Source organism: Condylura cristata, unplaced genomic scaffold (assembly GCF_000260355.1).
Source record: "Condylura cristata isolate star-nosed mole 26May11 unplaced genomic scaffold, ConCri1.0 scaffold00017, whole genome shotgun sequence".
Taxonomy (NCBI): Eukaryota; Metazoa; Chordata; class Mammalia; order Eulipotyphla; family Talpidae; genus Condylura; species Condylura cristata.
In genome coordinates, this window is record NW_004567118.1 from 1,149,914 (window position 1) to 1,170,647 (window position 20,734).

Genomic DNA, 20,734 nt, shown 5'->3' on the forward strand with positions numbered 1-20,734 from the left:
TGGCAAACTGGAAGAATGGAGGCCTGGGAAGGGTTGGGGCTACATGCTCAGGCTTCAGGGGCAGAGGCACCCCAGCCTCAGTGTTTGTCCACAGTGTTACTGGCACCACGGATTCTCAGTTCCTACTCCAGGAACGTGGCCTCCATGGGTGTGGAGGCTTAGGGGTCTCTGGGCGGTCCCCATCCCCGCCGCCCACCCCTGGCTCCTTACTGGGTAGACTGTGCAGGAGGGAGGATAGTAGCTTCTCTGCCTGGTCAGAGCCCAGCCTCCAGCTGGACGGCATGCCCAGAGACTAAACCAGGACTGTAGGCTTGTTTCTCTGGCCTGCCCAGCAGGAAGAGGGGGGCCCATGAGGCCTAGGCAAGTGCACCCCTTTCACTGCCCCCGCATTGTCGTGTTTTCAAGATGTTCTTATCTCCACCTTGGTCCCCAAAGTTTTGAGTCAATTCACGCACAAACACTTGAGGTGAGCTGGTAAAATCCACTGAAAAGCCAGAGCCAGACAAAGCAAGTTAGTGGAGGGGGTGCACATAAAGAGAAATTAGGGGCACAAGAAGTGCGGGTGCTAAAGTAGTTGCTGGGAAAAAAATTAACTGCAGGTTTCCTGGTAGCCAAAGTGCAAAGAGAGTCCTCGGTTATGTGACTCTTACTATTGGAAAGAGTCACAGATTTTGAGGGGAATCAGGATATTTCCTAATCCTTAACTCTTGAAGAAGTTTCTAGAGTTTGGAGGAGTAAGGCCAGTGCCCAGCCAAAGAGCTCTAATTCACAAGGGACTCTGTAGGTGCTTCTAGCTGACCTCATGTCACAGTTCAGAAAAACAGCTCTCCCGGGAGCTTGATGGTTTCTTGGTGATTCATGCTTCATTCAGTGTTTTTTTCTGATGACTCATGCTGCCTTCAGCTCTACAACCGGAGTATCCACTGAGCAGGTTTGGAAAACCCGTTTGTTCTCACGAGCCACTCTGATAGTAGGTCTAGAGCCATCTGGAGAAGAATTCCAGAACCTTCTCTAGGCCTGGCAGGATAGAGTGCAATTTAGTGTCAGCCATGAGTGTCTGATTGAGAGGGACATCACATTTGCCAGCCTGTATGTCGTCTAACACAGAAGGACACGCTTCAGTTTTCTGAGCTGGTCTTTGATGCAGGTTTCAGAGTAGACACTTCTGCCGTATCTTTTCAGGCAAGGACTGGAAGGCAGGTGTCTCAGAAGCTGTTCAAGCCACAGGGAGAGCTGAGTCTTGAATGAGGAGCCCGGCTTGTTCCACTCAGGGACAGCCCATAGACACCTGAGATCTTTCTCGAGACCTGGCTTGAGAAAATGATACAAATTCAAGTGATTCAAATACAAATTCTGTATCATCCAGGATGGCCAGATGGGTTGGGTCTGGGAAATTTTTGCACCATGTCCCCTAGAACCACAGAAAACATGAGCAACCGTTCCTGAGGCTGGCCGGTGTGGGGTAGTCAGCTGGCCTGTGCATTCCTCAGGGTGAATGCTTTCTGACGAGACGCGGGACCGTACAGCCTTGCTTTCTGCGTGAGCTTGCAAGTACCTGTCGCTGCCACAAGTAATGATGTCTGCTTAGAAGAGTTTTGCAGCAGCTCTCTGGAATACCAGAGGCAGATCTCTCGCCCACTTAGGTGAGAGTGAGGCTGTGCAGTCTGTTCTCGAAGGACCTCTCGTCTTTGCCAGGAGTAATGTAGTCTTGAAGCGGAAAGTACAGGTCGCTGCTTTTTTTGTTGTCTTATTTTCAGTTTGAGAAAGCTGCTTAAATAGCTTTTGAGCCTAAGCTGAAAAGGTAGGCAGCCCAAGATAGCCCATGCTGATTCTGGAAGCTGCTCTCTGTTATCCAGGGTTGTTTCTATCGACTCTCTTGACTCTCACTGGACTGAATGGGCAGTGTTGTGAGCTCCCCACCAGAGTTCACACACAGTGAGCGCTGGGTCCTCAGAGCCAGAGACAGAGAAAAGATCCTTCCACACTGCCAACTGCCTGGCCGAGCTCTTGGGAGACCATGTTGTTAGGGAAAGAGCCCTGTTGGGTTAAACATGGCCTGAGGTTAATCTGGGCTTGCTCCTGGCTATATAAAATAGTGGCTCTGGAAATACAGACTTCTGCACACTAAGGAAGAATGTGGCCTGGAGGGCGCCTCCAGCTCAGACTCCCAGCACAGTCTCCTCGGTCAGTGGCCTTCCTTGGAGAGAACGGTCAGAAAACCTGCTGTTAAGACGAGCTTCGATGTCAGAAAGCGCAGAAACTTCCTCCTGGTGTTTTGTTTAATTTACGTGTCTGGCTGCAGTGGGCTGCTGGAAGCTGCTTTGCCCAGGCTGGATTATGGGGGAGGGTGGAGCCTGGAGGCTACAAAAGGGGGGGCTGTACTCCCAGGTTGTCAGTGTGTGGGGGGGCTACTTGTTCTCTTCATATTGGCAGTGATGTGCTCCCAAAGCCAGTTCCCCAGCATCCCCCAGGGCTGCCAGGAGTCTCACACAGAGACCTTTTCCCCCTTGACTTTTTGCCAGCCAGGGTTCTGGCTGAGGCCTGTGTGCTCCGGGGCTGGTGGGGAGGCAGGTTGGAGCAGGGAGCCAGAGCCAGACAGACTGAGGTAGTCAGATCTTGCTCTGCCCCTCACTAGCTGAGTGTCCCCAAGGCAGTTGCGAAAACTCCTGATGGCCCATCTGTCACCCAGGAATGTGGTCACCTGCTGCCTTGGGTGAGGTGAAATGTCTGACCTGTGCCTTCAGGCTCTGAATCCCTGGGGACAGGAACAGATCAGCCCCATCTCTGTCTTCCCCCTGGGGCCTGGGCCCAGAGGTCCCTGAGTGACTTGTGTTCCTCCAGCTGCGAAGCCGAGATGGCTCAGAGTACCTGATCCAGCACGACTCAGAGGGCATCATCAGCACCTGGCACAAGGCCATCACCCAGGGCATCCAGGAGCTGGTAGGCAGAGCTGGGGCCCCCCAGGACATTGGGTTGGGGAGGGGGGATCAGCCATTGTGCAGGGCAGCTTTGTCTGCTGTGGGTGAGGCCTTCCACTCAGGTGCCAGGGGCTCCCTGGGACGAGCAGGTCAGTACCCCTCCTCGCAGATGAGCTTCCCCTGATGGCTGGATGGCAGATGCGCTGCCAGTGAAGCAGCCTTTCTTAAGTGTGAGTCCAGTCCCTGTGGTGGGGTGAAGGTGGAGGGCACATCCTAAGGAATGCTGCATTTCAAGAGACAGGAGGAAAAATAATTATCAAGAAACAGCCTCAGGCTGGAATGATGGATAAAATATGGTCCAAGTATCAACTGCATTAGTAGAGATGGAGCAGGCCTCCTCTGACAGTAGTTCACCTGGGAACAACCTGGGAGTTTTTGACCCTTTATTCCCTGTAAGCCAGCACTGGGTGCAGCATTTGGCTGTATTAATAGAAGCAGGAATCCAGGTCCAAGGAGGTGATCCTAGTACGGTTGCCAACAACCATAGCTAGAATTGCAAGCTCAGAATAGGAAGCTACTTCATTTGAGGAATGCTGACCCAGTATAGTGTGCATAAAGGGGCTGAGGAAAACGGGAAAGGCACCAGCAACGGGGAGTGGGCCCGGGGCCAGGTTAAAGGATGGGGGAGGACAGGCTAACTGTCCCAAGTCCTGAAGCCTCCCTGCTGCCCAGGCAGGAGAGGCCTGTGAGGCCCCCTGCTGGAGGAGAGGGCAGGTAACCTGACTGAGGGAAGAGTGAGTTCCCTGCCTGCTCACCTGGCCAGCCGGGAGGGCACCGGGCTCCTGCGTCCCATCCCGAAGGCCCCTCGGGCTCTGCCTCTCTGAGACTTTGTGATTCAGTCGGCAGACATGCCCCCAGAGGAGGAAATTGAGAGAATCTGCATGAACTCGGGGTCCAGGGAGCGCCTGGGCAGCTGGCAGGACAAGGAGGATGACCTGCGGTACAGTGCAGGTGCGTGAGCATGGACTTGGGGGCGTGGGGGTCATCTTCTGGGGTTGGCGGCAGCAGCGTCGGCCTCACACCGTCACCGACTGGGTCTCGTGTGCCCCGTGGCAGCTGCACTGGCCCTGGGCGCCGGCGGCCTGGAGAGCGACTTGAGCAAGGTCCGGCACCGGCTGCGGAAGCTGCTGCTGAGGCGGCCCACGCTGCAGTCGCTGCGGGAGAAGGGCTACATCAGAGGTACGCGAGCGGCCTGGGGAGGGGCGCGGCTCCCTGCGGCCAGCCAGCCTCTGACCAGCACCCGTCCCCCCCAGACCAGGTGTTCGGCTGCCCGCTGGAGGAGCTGTGTGAGCGCGAGAGGAGCCGGGTGCCGCGCTTCGTGCAGCAGTGCATCCGCACGGTGGAGGCCCGTGGTAGGCGCTCTGGGCCGGGCACCCGGCGCCCCTGGCGGCCTTCCGCGCCCCATACCGGACCCCGGGGAGGGCGCATCGTAGAGGGGGAAGTACAGGGACCCTTGAGTGGGACTCACAGCAGGGAATTTACCCCAACCCTGCAAGCCCGGGGTCAGCGCCTCCCTCTGCCCCAGGACTGGACATCGACGGACTATACCGCATCAGCGGGAACCTGGCCACCATCCAGAAGCTGCGCCATAGGGCGGACCACGGTGAGGCCCGGCCCCCACCCTGCCAGGGGACCCAGGGCGCAAAGGCCCTGACCCCCCCTTCACTGCTCCTCCCCACCTGCCGCAGATGAGCGTCTCGACCTGGACGATGGGCGCTGGGAGGACGTCCACGTCATCACCGGCGCCCTGAAGCTCTTCTTTCGGGAGCTGCCAGAGCCCCTCTTCCCCTTCTCGCACTTCCCCCAGTTCATGGCCGCCATCAGTGAGCACAGCGGGAAGGGAGGGGAGGGGCTGGAGCTGCTGGGGGGGAGGGGTTTGGCCCAGACACACCCATTCACACGCACCCACGGGCGCCAGCACCCTCATTCCCCGTGCGTGACGACCCTCCCTCTCCTCCCACCCCACCCCGTCCTCAGAGCTGCAGGACCAGGCGCAGCGCATCCGCTGTGTGCGTGACCTGGTGCGCTCGCTGCCGGCCCCCAACCACGACACGCTGCGGCTGCTCTTTCAGCACCTGTGCCGGTGAGGGGGTGACCCTTGCAGGAAATGGGGAGGCCTCCCTCCAGGTCTGGACCCTGATGCCACCCCCATCTCCCACGGCAGGGTGATCGAGCACGGCGAGGAGAACCGCATGTCGGTGCAGAGCGTGGCCATAGTGTTCGGGCCCACGCTGCTGCGGCCCGAGACGGAGGAGACCAGCATGCCCATGACCATGGTGTTCCAGAACCAGGTGGTGGAGCTCATCCTGCAGCAGTGCGCTGACATCTTCCAGCCCCACTGACCACGGCCCGCCTCCGCTGGCGCTGTGGACTTGGGAACGGGGCAGCCCCTGGCCCTGCCACAGGAGCTGGGCAACTGGAGGCCACGCCTGGACTCTTATCTCTGAGGCCCTGGGCCTCCAGCCCACCTGTAGGCGGTGCGAATTCCGCACCATCAGTTCCAAGGGTATGGTGACCCCTGGTGGGGCAATTAGCAAAATGTGATTTTTCCTTGCAGGTCCTATTCCTGGGTTAGCTGGATCGTGTTCGTTGTCACAGCGCCACCTACTGTGCATTGCCAGAATGAGGGTGGGAGCGGGGCCCCTGGGCCGCCTCGCTGGGAGGAGGAATCTGGGGTGAAGTCTTCCGCCCTAAACCTGCTGGCGACGGTCTTCCAGGGCCTGGCCCTGAGCTGGCCTCCAGGCAGGAACTGACAGCTTCCCTGCGGCAAAACAGAACTGAGGGCGGCCTCCAGTGTGGGCGGTAGGGGGCGCCCCCTAGCGGTTCCGGGCTGGGGGAGACATTTAGTCTGCTGTCCTGTTTGGGGTTCCAGGCCTCTGCCCTCCCTGATCCCTTACATTCCATGCAAAGATCCTCCCCAGTCACTAAGTGTGTACCTTCTCCCTGCCAAGCGAGTTGCCCATTGCCACACGCAACCCCATTCTGCAGATAGGGAAACAGGCTTGCAGACTCAGAGAACTGCTCAGGGCCCAGCTGGGTGACCTGATGTACACTAGAGCCTCACCTCCTGGAGGCTGAAATCAATCCTTTCACCTACCGCCCCCTCAACCCAGCGTGGGAAAATAGGTAAAGCAAAAGAAACTACCCGGTGCCTTCTGTCCAGATCTGGGGGGGAAGGGGAAGGGCGGAGGTAGAGGAGAGCCTGCCCAGAGCTTCTGGGGGAGGGGCTCACACAGGCAAGAGCCTGGCCCCTCTTGGCTTGCTGGCTGTCAGGGATGCCCACCTGGTGCCCACCTTGCCTTGAAGACAGGGAGACAGGTGGGGATGGAGCCGCAGGGAAGGGCGCATCCTGGGTTCAGCCGCCCCCTTTCCTCCTTGTACACAAACACCTCAGGTTATGGGTCCTGGTCCCCACCCATCTGTTCATGTATTCAACAAACAATAATAGTTAATATTTATTGGACATTCGCATCATGTCAAGCATTTTACTTGGATTGTCTCATTCGTTTCTCACAGCCAGTATTTATTTTCTGCTGTTCTGTGCCAGGCACTGTGCCCTGGGGCAGGGCACTGCCCACACTGCCTACCCTGTGGAGCCTGCGTGTGGCCAGTGAGGCCAGCCAGGCCCTGTCTAGTGCCGGTGGGGCTGGGGGTGTGTACAGTGGAGGCCTCACACCAGCCACCAAATATTTAAAAGTTGAGTCGAGCTAACAACTGTTAAATAAAATACTCTATTCTCCTACTTTGACAAATGTGCTTTCAAAACTGCCTCGAAGACCAGGTTCCAATTTTGACTTGACTCTTCCAAATTCCGTGCGTCCAGGGAGCCAGCTCTGCTCTCAGTGTGTCGCCCCCTCTTTCCACTCTCAGAACCACCGCGCCCCCAGGAGATTCGCGCGCCACTCCTGTGGACAGTCCGGAGCAGGGGCGTGCTCTGCCCGTGCCCCTGAGGGAATGGGCTGGGGCGACGAGGGTGGGCACCACGGGGTCCTGTGTATCGGGGTCCTGCGGGGGACTGAGGTCTCGAGGGAAGTCCCTGAACTTCGAGGGGAGCCCACGGACACCTGTCCAGTGGGGAGAGGCACAGAGAAGGGCCAGAGCACAGTAGAGGACCCCCTCGTGCAGGCTGGACAGTTGTCAGACACCTGATGACTTGGTGACGACCTTTGCACAAGAGCCTGGACGGGGCACAGGCTGCTCTGATGGGGTCACTGGGGAACAGCTGTCTCCTCGGTGACCTTTGTGAGAGATGTCTGCACAAGCTGCGTTGGGGCCAACCACAGAGTGAAGAGGAATCAACAAGGGGGGGACTGAAGGAAGAGCGTCTAGTCACTAGTTAGTGGGAGCAGCTGTGCAAGGGGCCTGAGGCAGGCCTGTGGGGGAGCCGGAACTAAGAGCATCTGACAGCCCAGAAAGCGGCGGCCGAGGCGCGGCTGGTGCTGGAGTGGTGCACGGCAGGGTCTGTGACTCCGTCTGGCGGGGTGCTGTTACCACTTCACCACCACAGTGAGCAGGAGACTCTTTGGCCAAGGAGTCTCGGGGAGCAGCGGCCGTCTCCGTCTGATCCCCACCCCCACCCTGGCCGATGGCCAAGATGTCTGTGGGCAGAGAAAGCGAGGCAGGCAGAGCCCGAGCATCCTGGGTCTTGTCAGCAGAGAGGCCTCAGAAGCCTCGCCGTGACCTCAGGTGACTCCGGCTGCCAATGAGGACGCTGCTGGAGGGAGAACCTGGTGACTCACCTGAGGTCACACGCAGGTTGGAACCTCACCGGCGCTTTCTTCACACCATTTGGACCTGTTCACCGGAAGTTTGATCCTGGCCATAAATCCCACTCCCTGTTCCCGTAGGCTGGAAGGGAGTAGATCTGTCTACTGGGCTGTCAGACGCTCTGAGCTCCGGCTCCCCCACAGGCCTGCCTCAGGCCCCTTGCACAGCTGCTCCCACTAACTAGTGACTAGACGCTCTTCCTTCAGTCCCCCCCTTGTTGACTCCTCTTCACTCTGTGGTTGGCCCCAACGCAGCTTGTGCAGACACCTCTCACAAAGGTCACCGAGGAGACAGCTGTTCCCCAGTGACCCCATCAGAGCATCCTGTGCCCCGTCCAGGCTCTTGTGCAAAGGTCGTCACCAAACAAGTGCCCACTTGAAGTGGGGTCTGGTGGGACGACAGACCTGAAAGCAAGGGGTAGTAGAGCAGTTGACCGGGGACCCGCTCCCCTAGCCTGTCCCCAGCAACCCCCTCAGCCGCACTTGCCCTGAGGCTACCCTGGGAAAGACCCCAGTGTCTGCCTGGTGGCGAGGGTCCCGTCCCTGTGTGGGTGGGCACAGGAGCCCCGCCCCCCATGACTCTGACTCCTCCCCAGGCCTGCCCGTGTCACCCAAACCACCACTAAGTGGGCTCCCTCTCCCGCATTCCAGGCACAGGTGCCCCCCTGTGCGGGTGGCCGCCAGGCACCCCGAGTGCAGCCAGCGCCCCTCTCTGTTTCCGTGCTTGCGCCTCCAGGTAGGACTGTCCTCCGCCGACCCAAACGGTCAGCCGCCAGGTCCTTACTTCCTCCTCCCGAGTCCTTCCCAAATCTGCCTGCCCCGCCCCACGTTCTGTGAACAGGCTCCCCTCCTTCCACACTCCGCCCCCCACCTTCAGCCACTAGCAGGTGACCTCAGGGTGTGACCTCCAGCCTCCCAGCGCCTTTGCCTTCCTGACCCAGGTCGGGCCTCCTCCCCCCGCACTCCCTGAGGGATGACTGCGGCCCCTGTGCACCGGTCACTAGTGTGTCAAGCCACCAGACATGGCTGCTCCCGTGTCGCCTGACAGCCTGATGTCCGTCTGGCACGGCCTGGACCCAACACTGGACACTGGTCATCCTCAAACCTGGTCCTCTGGCAGGATATCCTCTCCCAGGAAATGGCTCCAACAGTCCTCCAGCTGGGCAGGCGGGAAGGGGGGATGCCAGGACCCTGCAGCTCCCCATCTCTCTTGGCCCCCACCCATCGATGCCCTGGTTCTGTTTACTGTCTGCCCATCACAGGATCCGGCCCAGTCTAACCGCTCCCCTGGGCCATGCAGAGCTCCCAGGCCCCCCTCCTTCCTGAACCCTCTCCTGTCACTTTGAAAACAAAGCTGGTTATATTATCACCTGCTTTAAAAGCTTCCCCTCCCTGGTGCAACAAGTAAGGACAAAGCACTGCAAGCTGGCTGCAGCCGCTTCAGTGCGAGTTCGATCACCGCCCCGGAGGTGACCACATGGCGTGGCAGACCTCTCCTGGCCCTCCCACTGCTCCCCTCAGCAGTGTACTTCGTCCATCTGCCTGTTCTGCTCCCCACTCTGTCTCTGGTGAATCCTCTCACCTGCACCTCTGGCCTGTACCCCAGTTCTGTGTGCATGAATAAATACATCTTAAAAAAAAAAAAAAGCTTTTCCCCCATTTAAGGAAAAGACCACTGGCTTTAACATGACTCCAGGCGGCCTGACCCAACCCCGACCACCCTCAGCTTCCCACATGAAGCTCGCAGCTCACTGACTCAGAGGCAAGGCTCTGAGCCAGGTGCCTGGGTCCAAGGCCCACCTCCCTGCCAGGGGTCTTTGGGTAAATGATTCCTTCCTCTGTGTCCTGGTGTCCTCACCCAGAAACTACCTCTGAGAGAGTGGTGGTGAATATTACATGAAAGAATGCTTCTGAGCTTCTGAGAACAGAGTCCAGGCAGAGTAAACATTCAGCAAATATGTGGTGGGTCTCTGCCTCAGCTGCATTTCACTTCTGCGCTGTGGTTACACTGATCCCTCCACCAGTTTCTCAAATGTGTCATGTTCCCTCCTGCCCCAGGACCTTTGCATGTGCCGTTCCTGTCTGCATTGTGCCATCTTTGCCTATTCTGCTAACCCTTCCCCAGCAGGCCCTCTGAAAGCCTGGCAAGGTCAGCTTTGTTGCAGGACACCAGAGACCCAGACACTTCTATCTCAGCTTGTCACTTTACAACCACATGCCATGTTTATTGCTGTCTGCTCCCCACCCCATGATACTATGGTTTCCAGAGGGGTGGGGAGGCTGTTCTTGCTCACCTTTATACGCCGGCATCTAGCATAGTGCCTGGCACCTGGCACAAAGGGGCTCAGTCACCACTGGTGCTTACAAAGGCAGGTGGCGGGGTTCCCAACCCAGTGCTGCCACTTCCCGTCACGTGATCTCGGGCAAGTTGTTTACCTCAGCGCACCCGTCCTAAAGCACGGGTCTTCACACCAGAGCCTTCTCGAGACTGTAACAGGAGAGGTGTGCGACACAGTGGCCCAGCCCCCGGTGAGGAGCATCCTTGCCTTCACTCCTCAGACCCCAGGACCCCGAAGTCAGATGCCCAGGGGCGGGGCCGGCAGGGGCAGCCCCAGAGCGTCTTGGGAGAAGTGTCCCAGTGGCAGGACACATAGTAGGACAGCACCCGGCCGTTCCCCCCTCCCCCCCCTCCCCTCCTTCTGCGAGGTCAACACAGCCTCTCCTGAAGACTGAGTCCCATCAGTGCCAAGGGGTGCGTACCTTGTCCCATCTGGGGCCAGAGGTGGGACAGGGCCCCCTCCAGTCCATGCAGGATGTTCCCATAGGGATTAGCAGGAACTGGGCTTGGCAGGACCAGCCGCCTGTGCCCTCCAAGTGGGGACAGCAGGTGGCCGGCCTCCTGGGCTCCATTTCCTTTCCTCCATCCTGCCCTGCCCACCAGGGGCCACTAGGTGGAGATAACCTCGTGGGTGATAGAGCCGGGTGCTTTCTCTTCTTTCCATAAACGTTTTATTTGGCAAGAATGCGGGACTCCTAGGAAGTCACGCAGGTAGTACGTGTGGCCCGTGTGTCCAGTGTCCACCACCTGGCCTCCCTGGCGGGCCCATGCGCCCAGTTGCAGCGAGTCGTGAAGACCAGGAGCGGGCGCGCGGTCCGGACTACAGACCTCACCCAGGCCGGGCTCTGCGCCGGCTCCCCGCCTGTGTATGACACCTCGCAGTGTGACGGCCACCGCGGCCATCGGGACACGGTTCAGCCTCTTCAAAGAAATCTCTAGCGCGGCTCCGCCCTCCCCTCTGCGAGCTCCAGGCACCCTCGCCTCTCTGACGGTGTCACTGAGAGCCGGTTCTGTAAGTGGAATCGAGGCGGCTGTAGCCTGCGGCTGCGGCTGCGCCTGCGCTTAGAGTAACGCCCCAAGGGCCCCCGCAAGTCCTGGCTAATGCGGGGCGCGTAGCTTGCTCTCTGGGTAACATCCACGAGCTTCCAAAGGGGCCCAGAGGAGGACGGAGGCCCATTAGGAGGCTGGTGGCCGGTAAATGTCGCAGCCCAGCCGGAGCCACATCCTAGGGAGCCCTGACCCCTCCCTGCCCCTGAATCTGGCCCAGGATAATGCTGGAGGCCCGGTGGGTCCCGGTGGGTCCAGAGGACCGTTGGAGCGAGGTGCCAGTAGGGGGCGCCAGAGGTCTTTTGCCCAAAGGGTGGGTTTCAACAGGGAACACTGGAGGGGGTTCCAGGGACGCTGGGACTCCGCTTGCGTGACCAAAAGAACCCTGGGTTTCCCCCTTCCAGTCCCCAGCCTACAGATGCCGTCCAGCAGGGGGAAGGCGGCTCACGACAGGTTAGTGGAGGAGGCGGCCAGGGGGCCTGGACGCGAGGCTTGTGTGGCCGGGAGGGGCCTGCTCCTCTGGCCCCATGCTCCCCCTCTGGGCTCAGGCGGCCTGGCGAGGCCTTGACACCAACACCACTGCCCTGTCCACTGTTGCCCGCCCTGACAACTGCCCCCGACTCCCTGCCCACTTGTCCCAAGACCCCAGAGCACAGACTAACCCCTCCGCCCCAGCCCTCTAGATCCCGCTCCCATGTGCCTCTCTGCAAGAGCCTCCGGTGCTGGCCCACCCGGCGCTCAGGGCCCGCAGTGGACACTCAGCTGTGTGGGGGCTGGGAGAGGAGCCTCCTTCCTGCCGCCCAGGCCCCGGCCCATCCCACGCCGGCCCAACGGAGTCCCTGAGAGCCGGTTCTCTAAGTGGAATCATGGAGGCCGTAGCCTGCGGGCTGTGCCCGCGCTCAGAGTAACGCCCCGAGGGCCGCGCAAGTCCGGCGTCCGCCAGCCCAGTCGCCTTCTGAGCCCAGCCCGCGCCTTGCATGATCTCAGTCCCGAGGCTCATGCCCGCGGCGGCCCCACCCTCAGGGCTCGCTGCTCCCGACGGCCGAACAGCCAGCCGAACGCACCAAGCAGCTTCCCACCTCCGCGCGCTGGCCTTTGCCACCCTCCAGCTCCATGTCCACTCTCCAGGAGGCCTTCCCTGCCGCCTGGCAGGTCGGGAAGCGCGAGCTCCGGCCGGCCTGCGTCATGTGCGCGTCCACAGTGCACTCTTTCTCAGGGGCCCTGCCTGTGGTTTGTAGCTTACACACTTGCCTCCCCCGAATGCGGACTCCAGCTCTGATTCCCCAGAACTGGCACTGGGAAGGGGCCAAGCAAAGTTGGGGTAAATGAAAGGGCTCATCACATGGCGCAGCTCTGAAACCCTCCCCCCACCCCTCCTTGGGGTGCTCCATCCCCTGCTGCTGCTGATCTTGACCTCCCTCCTGTCCCCACTCAGGAGGGCCTTCTGCCCTCTCCCTAGGCAAGCTCCCCTTGCTGGCAGGCCCGAGCCACCCCGCAGCCCAGAGCCCTGAGCCCCCCCACAGCACCCCCCCTCCTTATCTATTCTTCCCATGCTCTTTCTTTCCTGGCAGCACTAAGAGCCCAGACTGTTGGACTCACGGCTGCACCCTGGCACCTGCACTCGCCCTGGAAGTGTGAGATGCATGATTGGGCGGCAGCCTCCCATCCTGGAAGAGGGCCTGGGAACAGGGCCACTGGGTTCCAGCGGAGAACCTCGCCTCTGGGTCTCTGCCGGCTCCCCTCCCCGTCCCCCCGAGAGCCCCTTACACTTCCCACCTCGTCAGACATCACACTGCCCACACTCTACCCCCATCTCCCAATACGCACACCCAGCCCGCCCCTGGCCACCCCTAATTTAGATCCCGACACTTACCACCAGCCTCCTTGGCCACCCCTAACTCGGCCCACTCCCCTCTATCCTTGCCTTTATCCACGTTGCCCTGAACAATTTTGCTGAAACGTCAACCACTACTTCAAACCCCCCCCAGGCACCCACACCCCCTCCAGTGGTGTCCCCAAAGCGCAGAGCTCACTCAGCCGACGCAGAGGCTGATTGGAGGCGGCACGGGGCAGAGGTGCCGGGCGAGCAGTGCACAGGCCTGCCGGAGGCAATTCTTTCCAGCCTTCCAAAGGCACCGAGAAGTGTCTCCATGTGGCTCTAGAACGCCCTGAACTTTTCTTTTGGGGGGCTCCAGGCCTGCCTGGCACAAGCTACCTAGCTGGGCTGTCATAACACTGTCTTCCTTTAATTTTATTTTTGTCACTGGGACCCACGCTTTAGGATGTCCATATCATCTTTTAGTGACAGTAATAATGGTCTATAAAATACACATCTTTGGGGAAAGATGGTACAAATCACAGAGCCCTCACAGGACCAACACTCAGAGTATATCAAGAACTCATATTTATCGATAAGAAAAGCCGGCAGAAATAAGCAATCAAGTGGGAAAATGGGAGAGGCTTGAATGCTTCATGAAAAGAGGATATATGCTTGGCTGATAAACACAGCAAAAGCACGCAACTGCATTAGTCATCAGAGAAATGTGAGCCGAAGCCACGATTTGATATCTCAGTGCACCCACCGGGACTAAAATGAAAAAAGACTTTCAGTATCAAGTGCTGGCAAGGAGCTGGAGCAATCAGGGTGCCCGTTGGCTGCTAGTGAGGAAGTAAATGCAACAACTACTTTGGGAAATGAGCCATATCTGCCGCGCCAGCCCACACCACCCTCCGACCCGAGCTTCAGCTCCTGGGTAGGCGTCCAGCAGCAGCGGGCACTCGGCAAGGGCCACGCGCAGTGTTCACGGCGGCTCCATCCAGAGCAGCCACGGGCTGAAAACGACCCATACGTCAGGACTAGAACAGAGAGATACACTGGCATTTTCACGTCCTGGAATACAGCCTGAAATGGAGAAAGAATGAATCAAACCAGGCAAAGGTTGAGCCAGACACAGAAAAGAACAGCCTTCAGACAGTCTTTATGGCTCTTCCTATAAAGCTGGAAAGCAAACAAAGCGTGTCTGTGCCAACTCGGGGAGAGGCTGCCCGAGGAGCATTTCATATTCTGCTTTCCATCTGGGTAGGACACTGCTGGGTTTGACGTGCATGGACATTAGCTCGCTGGTGCTCTCTCCTGTCTGTCATACAGCAGTGAAGAGTGACTTCCAGTTTTTAAAAGTGAACTGTTTAAAGACAAGCATTGATGGGCCCTCCCTGATGGCGCAGCGGGGTAAGTCTCAGCACTGGGAAGCTCCCCGCAGCCACTGCAGCACGAGTTCGATCCCCGGCCAGGGAGCTGACCCACATGGCGCAGCAGATCTCTCCTGACCCACCTGTTGCTCCCCTCAGCAGTATATTTCAGTACATCCACCTGTTCTGCTCCCCACTCTGTCTCTGGTGAATCCTCTCTCACACATGCACCTCTGGCCTGTACCCCAGTTCCTGTATGCATAAGTAAATGAATCTATAAAAATAAAGACGAGCATTAAGAAAACGAAAGTCAGATGGCAGGCACTTGGAGAACTCTGCCCTCCCGAATCAAGATCACATGGCATGTCTGGCTTTTCAGGTCCCGAGTGACGTGCCAAGGCTGCTCAGGGCGGCAAGGGGCTCGGGTTTGGGCTGTGATAAAGCTGTTGGAGCCTGAGCTCTGCCACAGATGTGGCCTTGGGGCGAGCAAGTGAGGGTCCTGAGCTTCGTCTGCCTGCACCCTCGGGGCTCTGGGCTTGCTCGGTGGGAAGCTGTGGCTCCGCCCTGGGCATACAGGGACAGCTGGGCACCCATGGGGCACCGCCCAGCCTCCCGCTGCTCCTGCCACAGCCCCGCCGCTCACACCCTCAGGCACCCCGGGGATGCCCTTCCAGCTGCCCTTCCCCCTCTGCCCGCTCAGGGGCCTCCTCCCCCTCAGCGGGCCGGTTCCATCCACGAGCCAGCCGGTTTATGCGGCTCCTCTCTCGGAGGGACCTGGCCTCTAGGAATGGCCCTGATGTGTATTTGGCCAACGAAAGCCACTGGGACGATTCCCACCACTGCGCAGGCGCCTGGTGGGCCGGGTCCCTGTCACCTGCTCCTCGGGCCAGGGACCTAGGCCCCCCTGGAGAACAGCACCACGAGATGCGCTGTGGGTGCGTGGTTATCACCATGACGTCAGCCTCAAAGGTTAGGGATGTCCCCAGGCCATCGCAGTTCCCTATCCACCCTATTTGGATAGGTCACCCAAGAGAGCATCTCCAACTTCTAGTTAAGCTCTTGGTAACACAGCTGGCTCCCTGAGCCAGGCCCCACAGGCCCTGCAGAGTGGGACAAGGACTCTTGGCTCTAACCGCTCAGTCACCGGCAGGGCCATGGCGCCCAGGTGACTCAATCACACGTGATGGAGCCCCTGCCCCTTCCTGGTCTGGTGACTCGGGGAAGATCCTTAGCAAGATGGGTGCTCAGGACCCCGTCTGAACCTGCACCACCCTCCAAGGTCTGGCCCCCACGGGGCGGCCAACTCTCGGCACCCCAAGCTTCCCCAGGTAGGCAGGTACTTACACAGCACCAGGAGCCTACCAGCTTCACCCTCTAGGGGTCTGAGGGGAGCCCAAGAAGAGGCCCTGCATCGGGGAGGACTTCCTGGAGGAGGTCAATGTTCTGATGGTGGCTCAGTTCGTTCTCTGTCCCACCTACTGGAATGTAAGCTCCACACAGGCAGGGAACCCGCGCCTTATCCTCGGCGGTTTCTCCAAGGCCTGTCTGGGGCAGTGACGGGCACAGAACGAGTTCGGTCGACACCCATGAAGGAATCGGGCAATCGCTGAGCTAAGCTGTGGGGGTGAGTGAAGCAGGCCTTTCTGGAGACCTTCTAGGAGGGAGGAATTTATGAGCCGAGGAAACAGGGACATGAGGTGCAGCTGGGGTGGCAGGGACTGGCGAGGGACGGGGGCTGTGGCAGGAGAGGCCGGCAGGGCAGACAGCAGAGACCTCCCCCGTCCTTGTCGGGCCGCTGTCTCCGCGTCCTTCACACCCAGCCCTTCCGGGCTCCGTGACTTCACTCACCAGCACAGACAGAGGCCCTGGCACGCGCCAGGTGTGCTGCTGGGCCGAACAGCACATGCCAGGGTCCCTGTCCAGGGTGACCTCCCAGCGTGACACCACTCACGCGCGGGAGGAAAGAACCCCTCCCTCCAGCCACCCGCTTATTCACACGTTTAACGAATACGAACTGAGAGTTAGTAGGGACCAGGAATGTAAGCGGAACAAGACAGAAGAGGCCCCTTATCAGGAAGGCGGGGAAGGACAAATACATGAACAAACATCCAAGTCATCTGAGATTTTGATAAGTGGGTGAAAGGCCAGACAGGGAGATGGAACAGGAGCGACCTGGACCGACCGGCAGGGCTGCCCCAGACTGTGACCCAGGAAGGTTCTCGGACCCAGACGTCCGACACAGCAGGGACAGAGCCCGCAGGCCACGCCCGGCAGGTGCCAAGGCCCTGGGGTAGGCAGCGCCCGGGACATTACAGGAACAGAAGACAGCGTCCTGCTTCTGGAATGTAAGATGGGGCTGAAGTGGAGAGCAGGAGGGGCCGGGCAGAAGCCCACAGCCAGGTCGTAAAGCGCTTCCAGAGGCTTGGATTAGCACCGCCGTGAGCCAGGGCGGCACTGAGCGGCTTTAAGGAATAAGCTGACACATCTGGCTGGCGCTTGACGAGACCGGAGCAGTGCAGGAGGAAGAGCTGCTTCATCTCCGATCCGTGGGGCGTCAAACTCAGCACTGGCTCCGGGAAGCCCTGCTTTCGTCCAGACCTGTTTCTCCCCATCTTTCCCCACCCCAGAAAACAAGACCCCCGAAGAGCCGACTGCTCCAGGCAGAAACATCCAAGTCCCCCGTCTGCTTTCTTTTTGGCGCCCCACACCTAGTCAGTGCTGTGTTCACCCAGGAAATGGAACCCTTCCCAGGCTGGCCCAGCGCCCACCGGCCGTCAAGGCCCCCAGGAAGGACCCCGGGGGAGGGTGGGCAGAAGTGAGCCCCGGCTTCAGCTGAGCGAGGCTCTGCAGGCAAGAAAGAGAAGGGCAGCAGGGCACAGAGAATAATCCGGCAGAGCAGCGGGGAGGAGAAGGGAAAGACAGAGGGCCGTGCGGGAGGAAGTGGGGAGCCCGCTGGGCGTGTGAAAAGGCACCTGCCTAAAAGAAAGGGAGCTGGCAGATAAGGGGGGCCGCCATGGGGGGCCCTGGGGGTAGTGTGGTCGGCAGTGAGGCCCAGGGTCAAGGGGGTGGGCAGCTGACCTCAGGAGACCTGAAAGTCAGGGTGTAGGTTCAGTGGAAATGAGGCTGGAGCTGCTGGGGGTGGGCACCCTGGCTGGCAGGAGAGGGGGGAGGGGCCTGCACTGGCAAGACCTGGGTGGCCGGGCCGGGGGGCTGGCAGGCAAAAGGAGACAGGGGGCGAGGAGGAAGGGGAGGGGTGGTTTGGAGTTCACAGGGGATGGAGGGGGACACCCACCTCCACCTCCCGCCTCTGGGGAGCTTCCTCTGGAAAGGGCTGCTGGGAAGTCTCCCAGGGCACCCTGGGAACCCCAAGGCCCCCGGGAAGAGCGGTCCAGGAAGAGAGAGACCCACACAGGGAGACGGCTGCGTGGGGGCCACTCTGGCCCGCTCCCCAGAGCTGTGGAGGAAGGGTCAGCAGCAGCAGAGGGGAGGCGGCGCCTCAGGGGCACAGGCACTGTGGGGGAGGGGGGAAGCCCGGGAGGAGAATGAGGCGTTAACCAGCTTTCTGAGAACTGCCTCAAACCCCCAAACAGCCAAAGCGAGACTCCTAGCCCCATCTCCTCCGGGGCCAACAGCACCAGGCCCCCCCACGCCCCCCTGCCCTCACACGGGGCACGTCCGTCCAGCTCTGTCTGAGGCCTCCAAGCCGCGCAAGCCCAGGTGCAAGTATCTGGCGGGCATGGGGCTCCTCACCCTGCTCCTTTGCAGATAATCTCCGCGGGCACCGGAGAGGCACTGCCTAACGGCTCAGAAACGCTCTTCAGCCTCGAGGAGGGCTGGTGGGGAGCCCAGGGGCGCCCCCGCGTAGACCACCGGCCCCCCGCGGTCTCCCTGCTGTGTGTGCAGCGGAGAAAGCAGCTGCCTCCGGGGCCCTTATCCTGGAGCGCAGGTGGGGCCGCCCGGCTGCACCACAGCCTGGTCCTGAGGGGCTCCCGGGGCTCCCCTCTGGGAGGGAAATGAGAAGGACTGGCCCTGGGTCCTCCATCATGATTGCTGCAGAACAGTGATCTCCCTGGGCCACGGAGGGAGGCTGTGGGGGTTCAGTCAAGGTCTGATGAGTGGAGGTTTTGGGAGTCTCAGGGGCGCTCCGACCCGCTCAGCGCCCTCCTTAGCGCTCCTAGCACTTGCGACTGGAGCTGGGATACAGGGGTGCGGCCCAGTCTCCCAACCTGGGACTTCACAGACCTGTAAGCAATCTGTGTGCCTGTGCTGAGATTGGGATACTCGCGGGGAACAGTGGGAACCTCAAGGGGGTGCCTCCTCTGCTTGGAGAATGAGAAACCCAGACAAGCCTTGGACTCGGAGCCTAAGCCAAGGGCGTGTGGGAGGAGGCACTCTGGAGGGAGGGGGACCCCAACAGTGTGGCTCAGACACCAGCCGCTAATGGGAACCCAGCGAGCCTCTCTGGGGCATTACTGACACGTGGGGTGTGAGCACCAGCCCTGCTTCTCAAGTCACTACCCACACCCGTGAGGTAGTGTCACAAAGGGGAGAAGGACCCCGTCTGTCTGTCCCTCTGTCCATCCACCCACTTGTTCATGACCCTTATCAAGCGGCAGGCACTGCTGGGTGCCGCAGGTCGCAACCCAGCGAAGCTCCCGCGAGCCCCCATGCTACTGGCCAGAGTGCCAGACTGTCCGGCAGCCGCCCGCTATCCGCACTCTGCCTGGGCAAGAGCCCACAGTGAAGGCGCGTGCTGAACCCTGAGCCCGGCTCCCTCATTGCTGTGAGCCCTCATGGGCCAGGGGCCTGGCGACCTGGGCCCATTCATTTGTGGAGACCGTGACACTAGGTTTCTGGACCTGCAGCCAGATTTGGGGTCAGTCAAGGCTCCGGCTGGTGGTGGGTGCAGACTGAGAAGCTCCCAGCACCCCCCACAGGTACCTCAACCATCTGTCTCCAGCTCAGCTCTCCTCATGGCCTGTAGCTGGCGTTGGCCGTCAGCCCAGACCTGGGCCAGACGCCCTCCACGGTCTGGGCTTCCTTATAACAGGGCAGCCTCACGCTGTTTATGTGGCAGCGTAAGTGTCCTGGAGAATGTGAAGGAAGCTGGGTTATCCCCAAGACCCAGTTTCCTGGGTGCAGAAGAACTTATGGCCACACGAACTGCGCCTCAGGGCTGAGAGTGGGGCCCCTGAGGCGAGCTCACGCTGTTTCACGGCTGGTCTACACAAGGTCACATTCCCACGTGAGGCGTCAGGGCACTGGGAAAGGGGGGGCCCTCACTGGTCAAGGAAGGGGACAGGACAAACTGGCGCGCCACCCCGCCCCTTAGGGATGTCCACCCCAGCCTGGCTAGCCAGGTGGCCAGGCGCCGCAGGGCTGGCTGGGTGGCTCTGAGGGCTCTGTGTGCTCCCCAGCGGGGGCCTGAATCAGTACCCAAGGCTGGGGCGGCAGGAGGACGAGGCCCTGGGTGCCAAGAGCCTCAACAGGCCACCGGCCAAACCCTTCAGGGTTTTTGCGAGGAGCTGCTGAGGGAGCATTAGGGGGTTGGATCCTGCTTCTTGGGTTGTAGCCGCCACAGTGAAACTTGGGAAGTGAAACTTTTCAAGGCCAACTTTCTCATTTGCTGTTAAGACTGACTTTCAGTGACGCCCCTAATCTGCGATGCAGGCAGGGGCCTGGGGCCCCTGGCCAGGGGCCTGAAACTTGTCTGGGGGATGTGGAAGATGGGGAGTTGTGGGCTCCCAGGTGACCCCCTCCACCGTGGGGATTCCCAGTTGGGGGAGGGGCGGTGAACTCATAGGCACCTTCTCCTTTAATTCACACCAGAGTGGGGGAGGGGCGGGGCGGGGGCGCTGGCCTGGGAGTCAGCTTGCCTTTTGGTGGCACCATGAAAGAGCTGTGTGACCTTCAGAAGTCACTTCCCTCTTGTACTCAGTTTCCTCATCCAGCAAATGTCAGGTCAGCTGATCCATACGGCCCTCTCCCCTCTGACATTACCGCTAATGGCCCAGCCTCAAGAGATCATCCGCCCCACACCCCTTCTTCGTGGCCAGCCACGTCAGACAGTCCCAGCACCATCATACCGATCCTGGCTGTCAGGCCTTATCACAAGAGTGATTGATCATCTGGGGCATCTGGTGTTTAATCTCCATCTCCCTTGCTGGATTGGAAGCTCTGTGAGGACAGGGCCAGCTCTGTCCCCAAGGTTTGGAACTGTGGCTTGCATATAGGAGGTGCCCAATAAATAACCAAGGGAATGATGAAGGACAAGTGAGTGCTTTTTATCTAGTGGGCAAGATTAGGCACAAGCAAATGTTATGATAAAAAGCCCTCAGGCCCTCCCTGGTGGCACAACTGGTGAGGACACAGCACTGCAAGCTAGCGGCAGCCACTTCAGTGAGAGTTCGATCCCC

The 20,734-nt window shown here is 59.9% G+C and overlaps 1 protein-coding gene across 1 annotated transcript in view; it reads left to right on the forward strand.

Annotated features, from left to right (window-relative positions):
* Window positions 1-6,682, forward strand: part of ARHGAP27 (Rho GTPase activating protein 27) — a 29,289-nt gene extending 22,607 nt beyond the window's left edge. The window contains exons 12-19 of the mRNA XM_012726027.1: window positions 2,842-2,940; window positions 3,818-3,929; window positions 4,035-4,157; window positions 4,232-4,330; window positions 4,504-4,581; window positions 4,667-4,801; window positions 4,956-5,061; window positions 5,143-6,682. Coding sequence (XP_012581481.1) covers window positions 2,842-2,940; window positions 3,818-3,929; window positions 4,035-4,157; window positions 4,232-4,330; window positions 4,504-4,581; window positions 4,667-4,801; window positions 4,956-5,061; window positions 5,143-5,320 — 930 coding nt within the window. The 3' untranslated portion in view covers window positions 5,321-6,682. The remainder of the gene's footprint in view (window positions 1-2,841; window positions 2,941-3,817; window positions 3,930-4,034; window positions 4,158-4,231; window positions 4,331-4,503; window positions 4,582-4,666; window positions 4,802-4,955; window positions 5,062-5,142) is intronic.
* The last annotated feature ends 14,052 nt before the right edge of the window (window positions 6,683-20,734 follow it).